Genomic DNA, 20,582 nt, shown 5'->3' with positions numbered 1-20,582 from the left:
TTTAAGTGATTTTACTTTACATATTGGCTATGTTATTGAGTGCACACAAGCTTGTTTAGGATGAAAGATACAGCTTCAAACAAATTGGGAGTGGGAATGGAATGAGAGTGTTTGTGGTAGTTTTTGTAATAGATTTCTCTATTGATGTAAGTTAGGTTAGAGAATATAACCGTTGTGGGCAGAACTGACCAAGTTTTCTCTATTTCAGCCCTTTCGGTCTGGCATGGCAGAAACACCAATGAACGTGTCAACACCAACGCCCGACAATGAAGACACAGTTAAGTATACCTTTCAAATACAATTATGCATTGTGTATTTCAATAAGTAGTTTCAAAATATTGACTATAAGTTGATTCAGGTCTGTTAGCAAAGGAAGCTTGTTATCTTTGGAAATGAATGAACTTTACTACAGATTAGATTTAAATGTAAAGGATGATTTAAATTATTGCTAACATGTTTCTTTCTTTCTTTACTTTTTTCTTTTTGGTTTTCAAAAATGGTGTTTCTCTGTAGCTTTGGAGCCTGTCCTGACACTTGTTCTGTAGACTGGGCTGCCTCGAAGTCACAGAGATCCGCCTGCTTAGGATTAAAGGCATGCGCCACCACTGCCTGGCCATTAACATGCTTGTTGACTCCGTTTATCTTTTTTCTTTTCTTTTTCTTTTTCTTTTTGTGCAAAAACATTATTCTCATTTAGAAGCTAAGGAGACTAAATCAAAAATTAAAATCTCCCTAAAGGTGTCATTAGTTTTGTATCACTGTAACAAAGTACTTCTTGGAGGTAGATGTGTAGAGACTTACTCACTGTCCTCTGCTATTCTATTGTCCCCACACCCCCCTGTACCCCTCCTCTCTGGATCGGAAATCTAAGGAAGGGTAGGAGGCTCTGTTCCAGCTGTGTGGGATCTGCCTCTCTGACAGCTACCTACAGTGGCCACAGGGTCCCTAAGACCCTGGGATTCTAGTCAATCAATCTCCTGTCATAGGAATAGCCGGAAAAGATTTTCTTCCATCCTGTAGTTTGCTTCTTCGCTGTCAATCATTTTCTTTGCTGTGCAGAAGGCTTCTAATTTATTACAATCCTACCTACCAATCTGTCTTCCCCAGATCTGGATATTCTGGGACTTAATTCCCAAAAGTAGTTGCATGAATGACTTGCAATGTCTTTTTCCAGAGTCTTCCAGCCAGCTCTCTGAGCTGCAGGTCTTTTTTTTTTTTTTTTTTTTTTTTTTTGGTTTTTCGAGACAGGGTTTCTCTGTGGCTTTGGAGGCTGTCCTGGAACTAGCTCTTGTAGACCAGGCTGGCCTCGAACTCACACAGATCCGCCTGCCTCTGCCTCCCAAGTGCTGGGATTAAAGGCATGTGCCACCAATGCCCCGAGAGCTGCAGGTCTTAAAGGGACACATGCCTCGTTTACTTTATGTGTCACAGACCAGTTTCCCGCTGCAAGATATTCTCACTGGATTTGTATCAGATGTTTTTGACCAAGGGCTAACTGGGACTCATGGTTGATACCTGATGAGTCAGTAAAATACTGCTGAGGGTTCCCAGTGACAACAAACAAACCAGGAGTCATTGACTCCTGCAGAAGCAGGTTCAGGGTCTTCTCAAGATAGCTCTCATTATGCTACTGTAAGTACGATTTTGAAGAACACACTTCTTTTCTCTTTCTTTCTTTCTTTTTTTTGGGGGGGCGTGTTTTGAGACAGGGTCTCTCTGTATTGTTTTGGAGCCTGTCCTGGAACTTGCTCTGCAGACCAGGCTGGCCTCGAATTTACAGAGCTCCACCTGCCTCTGCCTCCCTAGTACTGGGATTAAAGGTGCGCGCTACCAATGCCCAGCAATCACACTTCTTTTCTATAAAAATATTTATTTGTTTTTATTTTATGTGTATTGGTGTTTTGCCTGCATGTCTGTGTGAGGGTACCAGATTCCCTGGAACTGGAGTTACAGACATTGTGAGCTGCCATGTGGGTGCTGGGGAGAGTAGCCAGAGCTCTTGACTACTGAGCCATCTCCCCAGCCCCTAACACACAACTTCTTGAGAGCCAGATTTCTGTGGGGATCCCACAGTCTGCTGACAGTTCATTTCAACCCAGTCCCACTCCTGTGCTGGTTCTGCTTAGGTTCTCATCTCTGTCCATGTTCTCAGCTGTGTGGCGGTGCAATCAGTTCTGGGGAACCCGCTGTTCCACTGTCTAAGGTTTCTTGAGCTTCCCCAAGCTTGTTTGCACCTTTTGGACTGTTCTCCAGTCATCTCGGTTCTGCCTGCAGGAGAAACTGGTCAGTGCCAGGTGCTCTGTCTGCCATCTTGGATCTGTCTAATGTCCTGCATTTCTTTGGGGTCTGTTATAATGTATCCCTTTTCATCTTTGATTTTGATTATTTAAGTCTTCTCTGTGTTTTTCTTAGTTTAGCCGAAACACATATTAGATAAATGAACTAAAACATTTTTAAGTTCTTTGTTGGCATTTCTTCAATATCATTTTCTTTGGGAACTGTTGCTGGAGAATTGCCATGTTCTTTTGAAATTGACAGTTACTAAAAAAAAAATATTTCCATCTGGCAGTGGTGACACATGCCTTTAGTCCCAGCATTTGGGAGGCAGAGGCAGGTGGATTTCCGTGAGTTTGAGGTCAGCCTGGTCTACAGAGAGAGTGCCAGGAGAGGCTCCAAAACGGCACAGAGGAACCCTGTCTCAAAAACAAATAAACAAACAAAGGAGTTTTTTGTTTGTTTGTTTTTCGAGACAAGGTTTCTCTGTGCAACAGTCCTGGCTGTCCTGGAACTCTCTCTGTAGACCAGGCTGGTCTCAAGCTCACAAAGTGCCTGCCTCTGCCTCCCTAAAGGCATGCCACCGCCACCTGGCGATATTTCCTTTCCTTTTCTTTTTTTTTTGGTTTTATGAGACAGGGTTTCTCTGTATTGTTTTGGAGGCTGTCGGTCCAGCCCGGCCTCGAACTCACAGAGATCCGCCTGCTTCTGCCTCCCGAGTGCTGGGACTAAAGGCGTGCGCCACCTAGGCCCGGCTCTGGCGATATTTCCTTTCCTTTCCTTTCTTTTCCTTTTCTTTCTCTCCCTCCCTCCCTCCCTAGATAGTGACATGTACTGCAGGTTCAAAACAAACCTTTTTTGCTGACAGAGTGGCCACAATACCACGATTACTGAACTTGACAACTGTTGTCTCGTTCCACAGGAATCTTTGTGGGTGCCCCCGGCACCGCTGGGACTGAGGGCAGTTGTTTCCAGCCCTTTGCTTCTGCAGGAGCTTCTGGTGTCTGTCCCATTAGCACAGCTCAACTCAGAAGTGCCACTGCTACCGTTGTCAGGCCGGCCACAGAAAGGGTACTGCACACTCAGGGCTGTGTGGACGACGCCTGCACCAACAGCTAGAATGTCCCCACCCCTCGTGTCCCTCAGCAGCAGGCTCTCTGCAACCCTATCGCAGCATGCACTGTCCCCAAAGCCATTAATTACAGCCACAGACGATGTAGAGAAACTGTCATGCCCAGCTGGAATCAAAGCCAAGACACGCACCAAACTGAAACACCAACCCACGTCCTCAGGAGAGAGCCATTTAGTGGGACACTTTTAAGTGTGGTCAAGACAACCACAGGCACAAATATGATTGCAGGCGTGTAAGAAATGTGGCCAGAAGCCGGGCGGTGGTGGCACACACCTTTAATCCCAGCACTCGGGAGGCAGGGAAAGGCAGATCTCTGTGAGTTTGAGACCAGCCTGGTCTACAAAGCTACACAGAGAAACCCTGCCTCGAATATAAAAAATAAAAAAAATATGACCAGATGCCAGGGAATGAAGGCTCATGCTTTTTAATCCCAGCACTCAGGAGGCAGAGGCAGGTGGATCTCTGAGTTAGAGGCCAGCCTGATCTCCAGATTTTCAGGACAACCTGGGTTGCACAGAGAAACCCTTTCTTGAAGAAAAAAAACAAAAACAAAACAAAACAAAACAAAAAACACAAGACCTGGGAAGAATCCTACAGTGTCTGACCACAGGGTGACTGATGACTGTCAAGAGGTCTGGACCTAGTCGGGCGTTGGTGGCGCACGCCTTTAATCCCAGCACTCGGGAGGCAGAGGCAGGCGGATCTCTGTGAGTTCGAGGCCAGCCTGGTCTACAAAGTGAGTTCCAGGACAGCCTCCAAAGCCACAGAGAAACCCTGTCTCAAAAAACAAAACAAAACAAAACAAAAAAGGTCTGGACCTGCCCTGGCCCCATTAATGGTACTCATGGGAAAAGACAGCCTGCTATTTTCAGACACATCTTGTCCTGCCTCTTAGATAGAATGTTATGGTCTATTCCAATCTTCTAAGTCAGCAGATCTCAACTTTCCTAACGCCATGACTGTTTAATACAGGTCCTCATGCTGTGGTGACCCCCGACCATAACATTATTTCGTTGCTACTTCATAACTGTAATTTTGCTACTGTTATGAATCATAATGTAAATATCCGATATGCAGGGTATCTGATACGTGACTCCAAAAGGGGTCATGACCCACAGGTTGAGAGCCGCTGTCAAGTTCACAGCCTCCCAGTCAGGAATGCTGCAGTTTATAATCACTCCCTGAGCCCATGGTCCATCAGCCCCGCACACTGCTGGAGCACAACCAGGGTTCATGCTGCTGCGGCTGCCTAGTGTCCGGTTGACTAAAGACCCAAGATTCCTGCGATGAGCTCCAGGTGATAGGGTGACAGTCCAACAGACAGCAGGCATGGATCTTCTGACCCTGCACTGAGCCAGAGGCTCCATCAATGGGCACTGGCTCAAGATGGGACTGTGGTAGTTGAGCCAGTGTTAGCTTCTACCCGCCCAACACCAGACTCTAAACGAAGTCCTGTGCTTACCATCTTGTTCAACTTTCCTTTCTCCTTCCTTCCTTCCTTCCTTCCTTCCTTCCTTCCTTCCTTCCTTCCTTCCTTCCTTCCCTCCCTTCTCCTTCCCTTCCTTTCCCTGTTCCTCCTTTTTTTTTTTTTTTCAAGTCAGGGTTTCTTTGAGTAAGAGCTCTGGGTGTCCTGGAACTCACTCTGTAGACCAGGCTGGCCTCGATCTCACAGAGATCTGCCTGCCTCTGCTCCCAAGTGCTGGGATTAAAGGGATGTGCCAACACCCACCACCCGGCTACCCTGGGATTTCTAATGGTGCTTTATTGTCTTCAATTTCTTATGAAATTTAGAAACATACCCTCTCAAAGTGTGATCAGAGGTTGATTCAATTTATTTATAACTAACATCAACATTTGAGTTCTTTTTGCAAAAAAAAGAAACTATACATTTGCATTGAGTAGACAGCGCAGTGATAACCAGTCCTGATTTTTAAAAACATATTCAGTGTAGTCCTTCCAAAGAATGTTATTTCTGATTCTAATGAGAACCGTTTTATTTGTTTTATCTAAGAACAATGAGAACATCCGTTGCTTAACCACTCTGGGCCATTTTGGGTTTGAATGTTTGCCCACGCAGCTGGTGAACAAATCCATCCAGAAAGGATTCTCTTTCAATATTCTCTGCGTGGGTAAGTGCCAGACGTGCATTTAAATTATTGTTTCGTTTGTCTCCTACTCATTTAAACTGATACCAAGCATTATAATATTGATGTTAATTCAGGAACATTTCTTCATATTTATATTGTTTTCCCCTTTCTTAGCTGCATTGTTTAAATACCTCAGAACACTCCAGGCTGGCCTGGTGACACATTTTTTCTTTTTTTTGAGACAGGATTTCTCTGTGTAGCCTTGGCTGTTCTGGAACTCCTCTGTAGAATAGGCTGGCTTCAAACTCACAAAGATCCTCTCATGCTGGTATTAAAATGTGGGCCACCACCTCCCTGATGTGATTTATGTTTTTAATCCCAGTGTTTGGGAGGCTGAACAGACAGATCTCTGTGAGCCTGAGGACAACTTGATCTACATAGCAAATTCCAGGGCAGCTAGGACTACATAGTCAGATCTTGCCTCAAAATTTTATTTTAACTGAAGACATTTCAGTGTTTTTCAAAATCTGACACAGTACAGTCCATTTTCTTTCTTTGCCACGATAGTGACTAAGGGAGTCCAAACCAGTATGAATACTTTCCAGGGACATCTCAGCGTGACTGTTCATTTATGTATTCATTGGAAACAAGTATCATTTTCAGTCAACAAACTCTAATTCTATACATTAGTAGAATATAATCTGTTGCTGTGATACTATCAAGTAGAACGATCAGACCAAGATAAATGAACATAGTCTGTAATTGGACATTTCCTGTTACAATCACCTGGTCCCAAATACAGACTCAGAGGCTGTATTTTATAAATTTATAAATTACAAATGCTTGGCCTATAGCTCAGGCTTGTTACTAGATAACTCTTACATTTAAATTAACCCATCATTCTATCTATGCTCAGCCATGGGGCTTGGTACCTTTTCTCAGTACAGCCTTCTCATCTTGCTTCTCTGCATTTTCCAGTGACTCTCTGACTCAGCCCTTCCTCCTCCTATCATTCTCTGCATCCAACCGTCCCACCCAATCTCTTCTTGCCCTGCTATCGGCCAATCAGTTTGGAGCATTATCCACAGCAATAGAGCTCCTATTCTCCTATCGTTTTAATAATGAGACATTTGAAATGCACTTTTTCATTAGCTGTAGTTAATCTGCTGTGCAATGAATATGAAAGCCTACTCCTGCGTATTTGTAACTATGTGTGCGTCTATTAATAAATCTCAGTTCTAGCCACAGCCTCTTGCGATGATTCTGCCCTTCCCATTCAGGAGTGTGACCAGTTAGAACCATTTAAACCACCCACTGAGGTTCAGCATGCCCTCACACCTCTGCAATGATGCGCTTATGTTTATTGCAGGAGAAACTGGAATTGGGAAATCAACACTGATCAACACACTATTCAATACTAATCTCAAAGAGAGCAAGTCCTCCCATTTCTATTCAAAGGTTGGACTTAAAGTGAAGACGTATGAACTTCAGGAAAGGAATATTCCACTGAAATTGACTGTTGTGAAAACAGTGGGGTATGGTGATCAGATAAGCAAAGAAGCCAGGTTAGTGTCTTCTTACAGTTTTTAAATTAATTTTTAACGTTAGCATAAAAGGTATTGGATTTCATTATGATGTGTTTTTTGTTTCTTTTTTTTTTAAGTAGAGGCCACTCATTTTTTCCTTCTCTCTCTCTCCCTCTCTCTCTCTTGAGATGGGGTTTCTCTGTGTAACCCTTGCTCTCCTCGAACTCTTGATCAGGCTGGCCTCAAACTTAGAGATCCACCTGCCTCTGCCTCCCAAGTGCTGGGATTAAAGACGTGTGCCACCACCACCCAGCAAAATGCATCGATTTTGTCAAGTGCCAAACTGTTTTTCCACACAAATGTTGATTAAATAGTAAGACATCAGACTCAGATTTTATTAATCTGTTGATGCTAAATGTTTCAACTAATAACTTTTTTTTTCCAGCTACCAGCCAGTGGTTGACTACTTGGATGCGCAGTTTGAGGCTTATCTCCAGGAGGAGCTGAAGATCAAACGCTCCTTGGTTGACTATCACGACTCCCGCATCCACGTGTGCCTCTACTTCATCTCACCCACAGGGCACTCCCTCAAGTCCCTGGACCTGATGACCATGAAGAACATCGACAGAAGGGTGGGTTTCGTCACCCCTCAGACTTCCAGGGTTCAATGGATGCTCTGAGATGACGATGCGTCGTGAGGAGTTTCTATGCAATTACTTTAGAATATGTGCATATGTTTAAACGTTTTTTCTGTTGCCCTTCAAAGCAGCCGAATGAACTTTCCAGGGTGCTTCAAACAAAATGCCATAGAGTGGATGGTCTAAACAATAAAAAATAATACTTTTTCACATAGTCCCAGAAGCTAGAAAATCAAGGTGCTAGCATTTATCTTCTTGGCTTGCAGATGGCTGTTTTTTTAAAAGATGTATTTATTTATTATGTATACAGTGTTCTGTCTGCATGTATCCCTGCAGGCCAGAAGACGGAGATTTCATTACAGATGGTTGTGAGCCACCATGTGGTTGCCGGGAATTGAACCAGGTCCTCTGGAAGAACAGCCAGTGCTCTTATCCTCTGAGCCATCTCTTCAGTCTGAGACCATTAAGTTTTTATTTATTTATTTATTTATTTATTTAGGTTTGTTTTTGGAGACAGAGTTTCTCTGTGTAGCTTTGGAGCCTGTCCTGGAACTCACTCTGTAGACCAGGCTGGTCTCAAACTCACAGAGATCCACCTGCCTCTGCCTCCTGAGTGCTGGGACTAAAGGCGTGCACCACCACCGCCCAGCTCAAGTTTTTAATCTTAAAAATACCATTTGTAATATAGTTGCATAACGACACATTCTAAACTGTTGTATTTCCTCAGACAGGTTCTCCTGCCAGAATACTTTCATTTCTAACCTTATACATTTCTTCACTGCTTGAATTTATCATGAGCATGTATTCTCATAGAGGGTCAACTAAATTGGTATTTATATACGTATGTGTGTTTACATATATATCTCACAAGTTCAGATTAAATTTTGTTCATTTGATTAAGTTTTATAGTCATTTATTAGATTTTTTTCCCTTCTGGCTTAGCATAAATGTTTGGGAAAACATGGGATTTGCCCAAGGATTTGAAAAACATGCCTTGAGAATTCTAGAATAACCGCAACTGACATAAAGCTGACATGTATTCATCCGTACCATATTACAGGCTTAAACAGATACAGCTATGAATTGGGTAGGGCAAGGTTAAATGGAAGAGGGAACATTGGTTAATACGCATGTATGGAGAAGTGATTACATGAGTGACAGCTAAGAGAAAAACTCTCTCTCCCAACATTTTGACCAGAGGTCTTTTTGTCATTCGGTTTGATAAGTAATCGGTCTACTGCATCCTACTGCTTAAATTATGCTAATTCCAGAGGCGTTGGGAGCACGAGATTTGGAAAAGAAACAAGGTCAAGGCTTCTAAACCCGAGTTCTTGTAAACGATGAGGGCTCAAGATGGAGCTCAGGGTACAGCATTTATCTAGACCATTCAAGCTTTGAGGTTTTAATCCTCAGCACTCCCCAAACAAGAAATTCTCTGTGGCTGAGTATGATGGGGGCACACCTGTGGGTAACCCCAGCACTCTTCACCATATGCCGGCAAAGATCCTGTTGTAACAGCAGCCGCAACAACAAACACGCGCGCGCACATTCTTTTCCAGGTGTAGGGTCTAGACTGAAAAGCAGTGAAACCTGACCCTCCTCCCTTCTAACAGGTGAACATCATCCCACTGATTGCCAAAGCCGACTCCCTTTCCAAGAGCGACCTCCAGAGGTTCAAGAGTAGCATAATGAGTGAGCTGGTCAGCCACGGCATCCAGATATACCAGTTCCCGATGGAGGAGGACGAAGACGCTGCTCAAGTCAACCCCTCAATAAACGTAAGCTTCGTCTACTGATCACGAGCTCCCTTTCACACGGGAGACCCAAGAACGGTTTGTAATCTTATCTGCACGTTATTGTCGCTTGTACCAGACAAGAGACAATAAGCAATACATTTTCCTCAAAATACATTGTGGGGGAAATGTTTCTTCCCTCCCTCCTTTTCTTCCATTGTTTCAGTCCTTCCTGGCAGGGCTTCACGTGGTTCAGACTGGCCTTGAATTTTCTACATAGATGAAACTGATGCAGCCTAATTCCATCTCCTGAGTACTGGGATGACTGATAGGTGCCGCCGGGCTTGGTTTAGGCAGCGCTTGGGGTTCAAACTCAGGACTTTGTGCATGCAAGGCAAGCCCTGTCTCAACAGAACAATATCCCCAACTATTTAATTTCTTTATTTTGAGACATGCTTACTGTTGTGGGTCTAAGGCTCCAGAGCAATCCAAGCAGACGCAAGAGACTCAAGATTTTATGGGATTGGGCAGCACGACAGAAACTGACAGGTTGGAGATAATAGTACACCTGTGCCAAGTTAGATTGCAGCTTTCACCAATGAGGATTCAAAGATTAGGGACTTCCCTAGGAACATTTTCTGTGATACACTTATCTTATTCTCATTGGTTGGTTCACTCACGTGGGACAGGGCGGCTTGCCCACCATTCAAGTCTCACCTTGACAACCAGGAAGTCATTTGCCAAGGGAGGTCTGGGACGGTCTTGGGAACTTAAACTTTACTTATTCAAAATGGTACATAGTAATCCTAGCATTTGGGAGGCAGAGACAGGAGGTTTTCTGAGTTTGAGGCCTGCCAGGGCTGCATAATGACTCTTGTGTCAACAAAACAAAAAAACAAAAATAAATTGATCTAGATTTTAGTGTTCAATAGACTAAGATGTAAGCACCACATAATCATTAAAATTCAGTGGTTTTAATGTGTTCCCAGATACATGTACTTATCTTAGTGGACAGTTGTACAAGAGTTTCATCTCTTCAAAAATATGCCTTAGCCAGATTATAGGTGGTACTCGCCTGTAATCCTAGTATTTGCAAGATGGTTCAGGAGGGTCAGGAGTTCTGGCTCGTCCTCAGCGCCATAGTGAGTTCAAGGACAGACAATGTCTCAAAAAACCAACTCAAAGTCTCATACCCTTGTTACCTCTTGCTCCGCCTACCTCTCAGGTTCTGAACAGTTGCTGTCTTGTAATTACTTTTTAAAGTATTTATTTTTGAGACCACAATATAATTACATCATTTCCCCGTTTCCTTTCCTCCCTTCAAACCCTCCTTGCTCGTTTTTCAAATTCATGGCCTCTTTCTTCTTTAGTTGTATTCTCATATATATACATACACATACATGCCACATACAAACACAGATATGTCTATATTCTTAAGTATATAAGTACACTTGTGTGTTTGTTTTCAGGGGCTGACCATTTGGTACTGGAGAAACAACTGGTGTACTCATCCCTGGGGAAGGCTTCTCCCTGCTCTCAGGATATATTAGCTGCCCGGAGGTCTTTGTGTAGGGTTGAGGCCTCCTGGGGTCCCCACCCCACATTAGTATATCTACTGTGCTCCTTGGCACTCATGTCGGTGAGACTTTGTGGGTGTAGTTTCTGACATCCCTAAGAGACAGTCTCTCCCTGATTCTCTGCCTTTTATAGTCATTCCGATCTCCCTCCAGTGGTCCCTGAACAGGCTTGAGCGTCATTGTGTTGTAAATGTATCTGTTGGGATCAGGCTCCACAACTCTCTCTCTCTCTCTCTCTCTCTCTCTTTTTTTTTTTGCTATGATTTTCTTTTTTTTTAAGATTTATTTACTTATTATATATACAGTGTTCCACCTGCATGTATGCTTGTACACCAGAAGAGGGCACCAGATCTCATTACAGATGGTTGTGAGCCACCACGTGATTGCTGGGAATTGAACTCAAGACCTCTGGAAGAGCAGCCGAGTGCTCTTAACCTCTGAGCCATCTCTCCAGCCCTCGCTATGATTTTCTGTAGCGATCTATGTTGCAAAGAGAAGTTCCTTGGTGAGGGGTGAGGACTACACTTACTTGTGGGTCTAAGGACAAATATTTAGATCATAGTTAGGGATTATGCTGGCTTAGTAAAGTGGTAGTTCTAGGTTCTCCTCCAAGATCCATGACTTCACTGGCCCCGGGTGGTTGACTGGGTTTCTGTTACCAGACGTGATTTCCCTCTTGTTAACCAGATCTTACCTCCAAAATTAGAAAACTGTTGGTTTCTGCCAAGACATGTGTACCACTACTGCGCTCTTAGGTTACTGTTCATGCTGATTACTGTTGTGGTTCATAGGCATCACAGCTGGGCAGAACCGCTGGCTGCCTCTCTCCTTTGGAAGCTCGAAAGGCATCTTCTGGAACCATGAAAGCTGGTCTTCAGGAAGGGTGTTTTAGCCTTTACCAACAACTCAAAAGAGGGCTTCTCATGCCTGGTGTTGAGTTTTTTGTTAGATGGTGTTTGTGTCTTGGAAGGAGCATTGTCAGCCCAGATGGGAAAATACCATTTAAGCTAGATGTATACATTTATGGACCAATATGTATATTATAGGTATTTTTTATTATGTGGTTTCCTCTTCTAGATATCTCATGTGATGAATAACATGTCATCTTTTGTATCTGTTGACTTCAGTTGGGATAATGTTTTTAAGACTTACAATATTGTACAAGTACCTATTCTTTGTGTGTGTGTGTGTGTGTGCGTGCACACACAGACACACATACACACACGCACTTCTAGATACCATTGTGTGAATATACTACATTTAGGTTTATTCCACATTTTGAGTATTATGAAGAATGCTATTATAAACATTTATGTACAAGTGTTTGTGATGGTATATACTTTAATTTCTCCTGGGTGTGAATATCTAGAAGTAGAATTCTTAGCTCATATGACAACTCTACCTAATCATTTGTTGTATCGATTCCAAAAGCGCCTGTCCCAGGAGTTTTGTTTTAATTTCTTGGTCTTAATTCATACTACTTAATGTTAAAAAAATCTGGCTACATTACTTAGTTTGAGAGGATCCCATTTTTTTATTTGCATTTTGGATGACTACATATGTGAAATGTCTTTTCATAGGTTTTTGTATATTTTTATGTCTTCCTGTAGAGAAGCAAATATTCAGATTCTTTGTTCATTTTGATTGTCTTTTTCTTGTACGTTACAAGGGTTCCTTGGATTCTCTTTTTTCATTTCACTCTATTTCCTGTTATGGTGTAAAGTAGCCTAAATTAGTCAACCCATCTGTCTTTATATAGTCATTATTCAGTCTCTCTTTATAGCCCCTAACTTACCCACTCCTCCTCCTCCTCCTCCTCCTCCTCCTCCTCCTCCTCCTCCTCCTCCTCCTCGTCTTCTTTTAAAGACAGGTTATTTTTGTGTAGCCCTGCCTGTCCTGGAACTAGCTTTGTAGAAGAGGCCAGCCTGGAACTCAGAGATGTACCTGCCTCTGCCTCCTGAGTTCTGGGGTTAAAGGCTGTGTCACCACCACCACCACCACCTGGTTTTTCATATGGGATCAGACTCAGATCCTCATGTTCACATTGCAAGCACTTAATCAATAGCTGAAGGCATCACCCTAGCCCTCCTGAGGACACACATAATATTATTTATTAGCATATTTTATGCAGGGTATCCATTAACTAATTATAATTTTATTTATTGTTGTTATTATTATTATTTCTTTGAGACAGGATCTCACTATTTAGCCCTGGCAGTCCTGGAACTCACTCTGTAGAGCAGCCTGGCCTCAAATTCAGAGAGATCCACCTGCTTCTGCCTCCTGAGTGCTGGGATTAAAGGCGTGTACCATTATGCCCAGCTTAATTTATATTTTTAATAGTTTCATCTGCTAACTTACATACTATCATTACAATAGTTTACCTATCACCTTAGCAATAGTGTCTCTGTGTTTAGTGTAAAGGCAATGTGAGAAAATTATGTGTATTAACAGTCTTTTTTATCTTTGTACTACATGCATCATGGTGCCTTGCTTTAGGAAAGGTAGCACTACTAGGTAGGTAGTTTTTAATTATATGTCAGCCTGAGATTAATGCTTATAAAATAATTAGCACATATTTTCCCCTAGGTACAAAAACCCGACATGATAGATTATTTGTGTAGTCAAATATGTTATACTAGTCTCACCTTAGTCTCTTCTGTCTCAGAAAAAGAGCAACATAGTAGGCCACAGCATTTGGAGGGAGCTTAACTTGTATTGTTTTTATTTGTTTAGGGCCTATTACCTTTTGCGGTGGTAGGAAGCATGGAGGAGGTGAAAGTTGGAAAAAGGATGGTCAGAGGCCGTCACTACCCTTGGGGAGTTTTGCAAGGTAAGCATGAGATTGTGTTTCCTGATGATTAAACCCAGTATATACTGTGTCATCCATAGTCTCAAACAGCATTTTGATCTGAGCCAGTGCTGACAACTCTAGCTGGCGTGTAGGTTAGTAGCTGCTAATGAGGAACACAGATTCCATTTCACTGAAGCTTCCACTTACAGTGGCTATGATTCCTTCTCATGGGACAGTTGTTCTCAACTTTCCTAATGCTGGGACCCTCTAATTCCTCATGTTGTAGCAACCCGCCCACCATAAAACTCATTGTTACGTGAGAACTGTGATTTTTCTACTGCTATGAATCATAGTGTAAATGTCTGAAATGCGGGACGACCAACATGAGACTCCCGACCCACAGACTGAGAACCACCGCTGTAGGATTTGCCAGAAGCTGATGTAGACCCACACCTACAAAGCCTCCTTGTTTAACCCATGCGCCACAGGCACTCGGTCTCTGTGCCTCAGAATGCCGGGGGCTCCTTTTAACAAAACTGAAGAGTAGATTTTAGTGCCTTTAAGAAAAGATGAGAGCCTACCACCTAGATCCACCTGCCCAGGATGGCAGCGCCCACAGTGGGATGAGCCTTTCTGCATCAGTTAGCTGTCAAGAAAATGCTCTACAGACTCGTCAATAGACCAATCTGATCGGAGGCAACTCGTCCACTCAGCTTCCCTCTTCCCTGGTGTGTGGGGTTGAAACCAAGATCAGATATCACACAGGCTAAATCAATAGGAGAAATAATCGGTGAGATCAAAGTTTTTGTTTTTTGATATGCATGAGAGAAAGAGAGAGAGAGAGACAGAGACAGAGAGAGACAGAGACAGAGAGAGACAGAGACAGACACAGAGAGAGACACACAGAAGAGACAGAGAGAGAGAGAGAGAGAGAGAGAGAGAGAGAGAGAGGAAATGGGCGAAGAAAAAGCTGGAAACAGCATGAAAAAAGAGCAAAGTATTTGGATTGAGAACAACCAAAATGGTAGGAAGCTCTTATTAACCAGGTAATAACAGAAACCCTCCGTGATGAATTTATAATTTTTTTTTGACTAGTGGAAAATGAGAATCACTGTGACTTTGTGAAGCTCCGGGATTTGCTTTTGTGTACTAGTATGGAGGACCTGAAGGATCAAACCCACACCCAGCATTACGAATGCTACAGGAGCAGCAGACTGCAGAACCTGGGCTTCAATGACATGGGCCCCAACAATCAGCTAGTGAGGTGAGTGAAGACTTTGCCACCAGGCTGGTGGTTAGTTAGGAGTGCTTGCTGCCCTTTTAGAGGGCCCAGGTTCAAATCCCAGCACCGCATGACACCTCACAATTATCTGTAGCTCCAGTTCTAGCGGATCCAATGCCCTCTTCTGGCTTCGGTGGGCACCTGGCCTATGCGATCTACATAGACATGCATGCAGATTAACACTCAAACATGTAAAATTAGAAGTAAACAAGTCTTAAAAAAGAAATTGCTCTTAATGTATAAATTGATCCTTTAGGATGTCCTTAAAACCACAAGGCGTGCTCATTCATGAAGCATGAGAGGATACGGCTCATTGAACTTTTAGGTTTTTAAGAGTTTTGGATGTAGATGGAGAGAGACATCAGGAGCAACATCATGACAGGACTCATTTTTACGCTAGTGTGTACAATATTGCATGTTTTGATCTGTGAGCTCCAGGGAAAACATTATGCTTTAAAAACATTTGTTTTATGCAAAACAGAGGCTCATAGAGGAATAATCAAGTATTGGCATTTATTAATAAAACTCACAAGGGTTTTGAGAAGAACTTGCTGGAAAACATTGAAAAGCAGTTACATAAAGTGCTAAAAGTCAGGTGAAAAAAAACTATGAACGGAAGAACATTTATGTCACAGTAATAATATTTTGGCTACAAAAGTATGGACAATACGGTTGGAATATGTTCATGTTGTAGCAGTCATGGTTTTCTGGAGACAATCAAAACTGAACCATCTTTGTATGTGTGCATGTGTGTTGTGAGGCAGATTTTTTTCCTGGAGAGATGCAACACACACACACACACACACACACACACACACCAATTAGTTTTCTCCAGAAAGGGAGCCCAGGTGAAGGGTGTTTGTCATGTTGAAATTCTTCTCAATCACTTTTTTGAGACAGGGTCTCCCATTAAACTTGCAGTTTGCAGGAGTCCTCTGGAATCTGTTTCCCCAGCCCTGGGATTATAGGCATGTACTGCTGTTCCCAGCTTTGATTTTTTTTTCATTTGGGTTCTGAGGACCCAAACTCATATCCGTGTGTGTGTGTGTGTGTGTGTGTGTGTGTGTGTGTGTGTGTGTGTGTTGGCAGCCACTTTATCCACTGTGCCAGTGGGTTCTCAACCTTCCTAATGCTACAACCCTTTAATATAGTTCCTTAGGTTTTGGTGATCCCCAGCCATAGAATTACTTCGTTGCTACTTCGTAACTGTAATTTTCTGTTGTTAAGAATCATGATGCAAATATATGACATGTAGGCTATCTGATATGTGACCCCCATGGGGGTCACCACCCACAGGTTAGGAACTACTGCATCGAACCATCTCCTCAGTCCTGAACTATGTTAAGTGAATTATATTTTAAAGGATACTTATTTGGGCCGGGCGGTGGTGGCGCACGCCTTTAATCCCAGCACTCGGGAGGCAGAGGCAGGCGGATCTCCGTGAGTTCGAGGCTGGGCTGGACCGATAGCCTCCAAAACAATACAGAGAAACCCTGTCTCGAAAAAACCAAAAAAAAAAAAAGATACTTATTTGAATTATTTTGAGAACAGTCTCATACCTTAGAGTTTTCCTAAGACGCTGTTGTCCAAAGATCAGACCTCTTGATGTGGTGGCACACACTTTTAATCCTAGCACTTGGGAGGCAGAGGCTGGTGAGTCCCTGTAAATTAGAGGACAGTTTGTTCTACATAGCAAGTTCCAGGCCAGCCAGAGATCCTGTCTCAAAAACAAAGCAAAACAAACAAAAACACTAAACCCACAACAACAACAAAACCCGGGGAAATAAAATATTGGCTTTGGGAGCAAGAAATCACTGATATAGTTGTTTGAAATTTTAGTGGTCATATACTCACATAATTAATTTATCCCAATTTTTACACCTCATCATGTAGAAATGTGTTCTGTTGCTACACAGAATATTGGTGAATGTCAATTTAGAAACACACACACATATGTAATGTCAATCCGTATTAGCACTTAAAAACAATTTTAAAAAATTTACACTTATTTATTTTGCATGTGTGCACCTATGCAGAGGTCAGAGGGCAGCTTGCAGGACTTGGCTTTCTCCTACTGCACGGGTCCTGGGCATTAACTCAGGTATTTTTTTTCGTTAGAGTGGGAACGCTAACCTGCCAAGCCATCTCACCCGGGTCTTTACGAGCGCCTTCAGTTCAAGAATAACGAGCTTTCGCTTTTAGTTTCCAGGAGATGTATGAAGCCAAAAGACAAGAGTTCCAGGGTCAGTGTCAGAGGGAGGAGGAAGGACTGAAGCAGACGTTCATGCAGCGAGTCAAGGAGAAGGAGCTGACCTTCAAGGACGCTGAAAAGGAGGCATGTACTACCAACCGCAAGTCCGTTCTCCGCGTGCTATTCTGGGGGCGGGGGGGGGGGATGAGCCCCAGTGCCTTCTTATTTTCGAAGAAACTTTCCAGCCATCCTGTGACAGAGCCCCCAGGCTGTCTATGGTATCTTTTGAAATCTGTGTGGTGGCTTCTTGGCTTCACAGCCCCTGCCTCGTGCGTGCCCACAGAATTAGCGTCATGCCACAGAACCCAAGATTTATAATTTGTACCTTCCGGAACATCAGAAGCAGCCATACCTGCCCCCACTTGATGTTGGCTGGGGTTACTAAGGAGTACTGTGGCAGTACACAGCAGTGAATCCTGAGGTCACTGCGACACCTGTCCAGATAGCCTGCTTCCAAGACCTCCCGAACCCCTCAAGGCCATTCTCCATTGTATTCATGAATATAACTGATTCCTAACTATATTAATCTCTTTAGCAAAGGGTTGCCTGGACATATCCTGAGCATTCTTTTGAAAACTTCTTTATATTGTAACTTCAGTTTTCATTAATTTTATTATTTCCAATTAGTTATGAATTCAATCTTTAGGTTTTTGTTTTGTTTTGTTTTTTTGAGACTGGGTTTCTCTGTGTAACAGTCTTGGCTGTACTGGAACGCATTCTGTAGATCAGGCTGGCCTTTGAACTTACAGAGATCAGCCTGTCTCTGCTTCTCAAGTGCTGGGATCAATGGCTTGCCTCATCACAGCCTAGCTTCAATCTTCAATCTTTAGTCTCTCTCTCTCTCTCTCTCTCTCTCTCTCTCTCTCTCTCTCTCTCTCTCTCTCTCTCTCTCTCTCTCTCTCTCTCTCTCTCTCTCTTGTTTTTGTTTTTGTTTTGAGACAGGGTTTCTCTGTGTAACAGCCTGGCTGTTCTGGAACTCACTTTGCAGACCAGGCTGACCTCAAACTCACAGAGATCCACCTGTCTCTGCCTCCCATGTTCTGGGATTAATGGCATGCGCCACCACCACCTGGCTCTTGACCCCTTTTAAGGGCTTCCATCTTCCTTGTGGAAGTCCAAGGATTTTAAATAAGTGTTTCTTGGGTCATACTCTGACTTTTGGATTCCGAGAATCGTTGTGACTCCTGGGTTGCTTCTTCTCTTTATAGCTGCAGGACAAGTTTGAACACCTGAAGAGAATCCAGCAAGAGGAGACCTTGAGACTGGAAGACGAGAGAAGAAAACTAGAGGAGCAGATCATAGACTTTTATAAAATGAAGACTGCCTCTGAGACGTCACAGGCTCAGGTGTGCGCCAGCGTGAAGAAGGACAAAGAGCGTAAGAAATGACCTGTCCTCACCGTTCCGGAGGACTCTCCCCACCATTCTCCATTCATATACCCGTGAGCTTGTCTTCTTAGCACTGAACTTCGTCTGGAATTCTAACGTTTTCAAAAACAATTTAGTGTGTGTCATTCTCCACGAGAGTGTCAAATACTCAGGAGACAGATACTACGTGTATCTTGTTAGGGGTTGAAACAGAGTAGCACTCAATAGTACCCAGTAAATATTTTACTAACTGAAATAGCCAAGAAGTATATAGATACTATAGACAGTTATGATCAGAGAGTGGACATTCCTTTACCATAGATGTGCCTTTGACTCCAGTAGTGATTTGTACAGTTTCTGTCTCCTTAGAGTTTTTACTTTGTGTGTGTTTTGTTTCTTTCATGACAGGTTCTCACTATATAGCCCTAGCTGTCCTGAAAATCTTTGTGAGATAGGTCTGGCCTTGAGCAGCAATCCTCCTGCTTCAGCCTCCAGAGTTCTGAGATTATAAACATAAGCCACCATGCCTAGCTCTATTGAATTTCTCTTGAGGATGCATAGGCATAAAGTATTGTTATACAGGTAATCATTGGTTATTCCTTTACCAAATTCTGTTGATAGCAATTCTTGATAACTTGAGTTGCAATGAAGTACCATGTTTTGATTAGAACTCCTCTGTGATTTGGTGTCAGATTTGTAGAAGTATAAAATGAAAAGATTAAAAACCTAGATAGCAACAGGCTATAGTGACAGGCTTCAAGATTTTGGTTATATGCTAAAGTCATCAAAGTATACAGTATGGGATATGTTTTTTTCATTTAAAACTCCCTTCTTATTTTTATAGACTGAGGGCTTTTTAAAATTTTAAATGTTTTTTATTAGTTACTTATTTGATGTTTTGGTTTTGAGCCTAGACGTTAATAGCTGAATTGTCTCTCAGTCCCAGTTACTGATTTGAATGTGGTTGACCTTCATCTTGACTTATTCTATTACAATGCAGCCTTTGAGGGACTTTGTCTTTGTGTACTTCAACCACATTTGGATCAATTCTTTCTTTCTTTTTTTTTTTTTTGGTTTTAGAGACAGGGTTTCTCTGTATTGTTTTGGAGGCTGTTGGTCCAGCCTGGCCTCGAACTCACAGAGATCCTCCTGCCTCTGCCTCCCCAGTGCTGGGATTAAAGGCGTGCGCCACCACCGCCCGGCGGATCAATTCTTTCTTAATAGTTCTGATTAAAGTATATTTCTAATGAAATTGTAATGTTGCCTCCGTTTCAAATGCAACATTTAAGGCTAGCACTATATACTCTCAAAATACAACTTGTAGCTTATACTTACAATATCTTCATGGGCAAGTTTTATGCAGAAAGTTATGAGAAAGAGAAATACACAATCTGTTTCAAGTATGTTAGTAAGTCATCTTACAAATGGGATAAGAAAGAAATATAATACATGTATAATGTAGTGGCAACTATAGAAGGACAAAGACCCTTGTTCTGATAATTTATATATTCATTCCTAGTCTTAGGACAATTCTTAAAGCACATTGGTACTATTAATTGAATAAATAATTCCAGTAGTAGTGTGCTACCTGAGTTATACTCGTGGATAGTTTAATTTAGCTAATTGACTTTTTTATTTTTTTGAGAAAGGGTTTCCCTGTATCTGTAGCTGTCCTGGAACTCATTCTGTAGACCAGGCTGCCCTTGAATGCCCCATGTCTATGTCTCCTGAGTGCTGGGATAGTGCACCACCACTACTGAGCTAGATAATTGACTTTCAAATGTAATATAGTACATTACTGTTTTTTCGATATGGCTGTGAGTTATATTGATGAAATGTTTTTATATTTCCATTCTTTAATCTTAATGCAGTGCTTCTAACATTAGAACTGACAATGTTATATAATAGATAAAAATCAATA

General features: G+C 42.5%; 1 protein-coding gene across 1 annotated transcript; it reads left to right on the top strand.

Annotated features, from left to right (window-relative positions):
- Positions 1-216: 216 nt before the first annotated feature.
- Positions 217-19,782, top strand: Septin14 (septin 14). The gene is made up of 9 exons (XM_040731604.1): positions 217-277; positions 5,418-5,535; positions 6,863-7,058; positions 7,465-7,651; positions 9,271-9,435; positions 13,704-13,800; positions 14,857-15,025; positions 17,246-17,378; positions 18,503-19,782. The coding sequence occupies exons 1-9, from the start codon at positions 224-226 to the stop codon at positions 18,680-18,682; spliced, it is 1,299 nt and encodes a 432-aa protein (XP_040587538.1). The 5' UTR covers positions 217-223; the 3' UTR covers positions 18,683-19,782.
- The last annotated feature ends 800 nt before the right edge of the window (positions 19,783-20,582 follow it).

Source organism: Mesocricetus auratus, unplaced genomic scaffold (assembly GCF_017639785.1).
Source record: "Mesocricetus auratus isolate SY011 unplaced genomic scaffold, BCM_Maur_2.0 Super-Scaffold_100025, whole genome shotgun sequence".
Lineage (NCBI taxonomy): Eukaryota > Metazoa > Chordata > Mammalia > Rodentia > Cricetidae > Mesocricetus > Mesocricetus auratus.
This window is presented reverse-complemented; position numbering and strand designations above follow the sequence as displayed.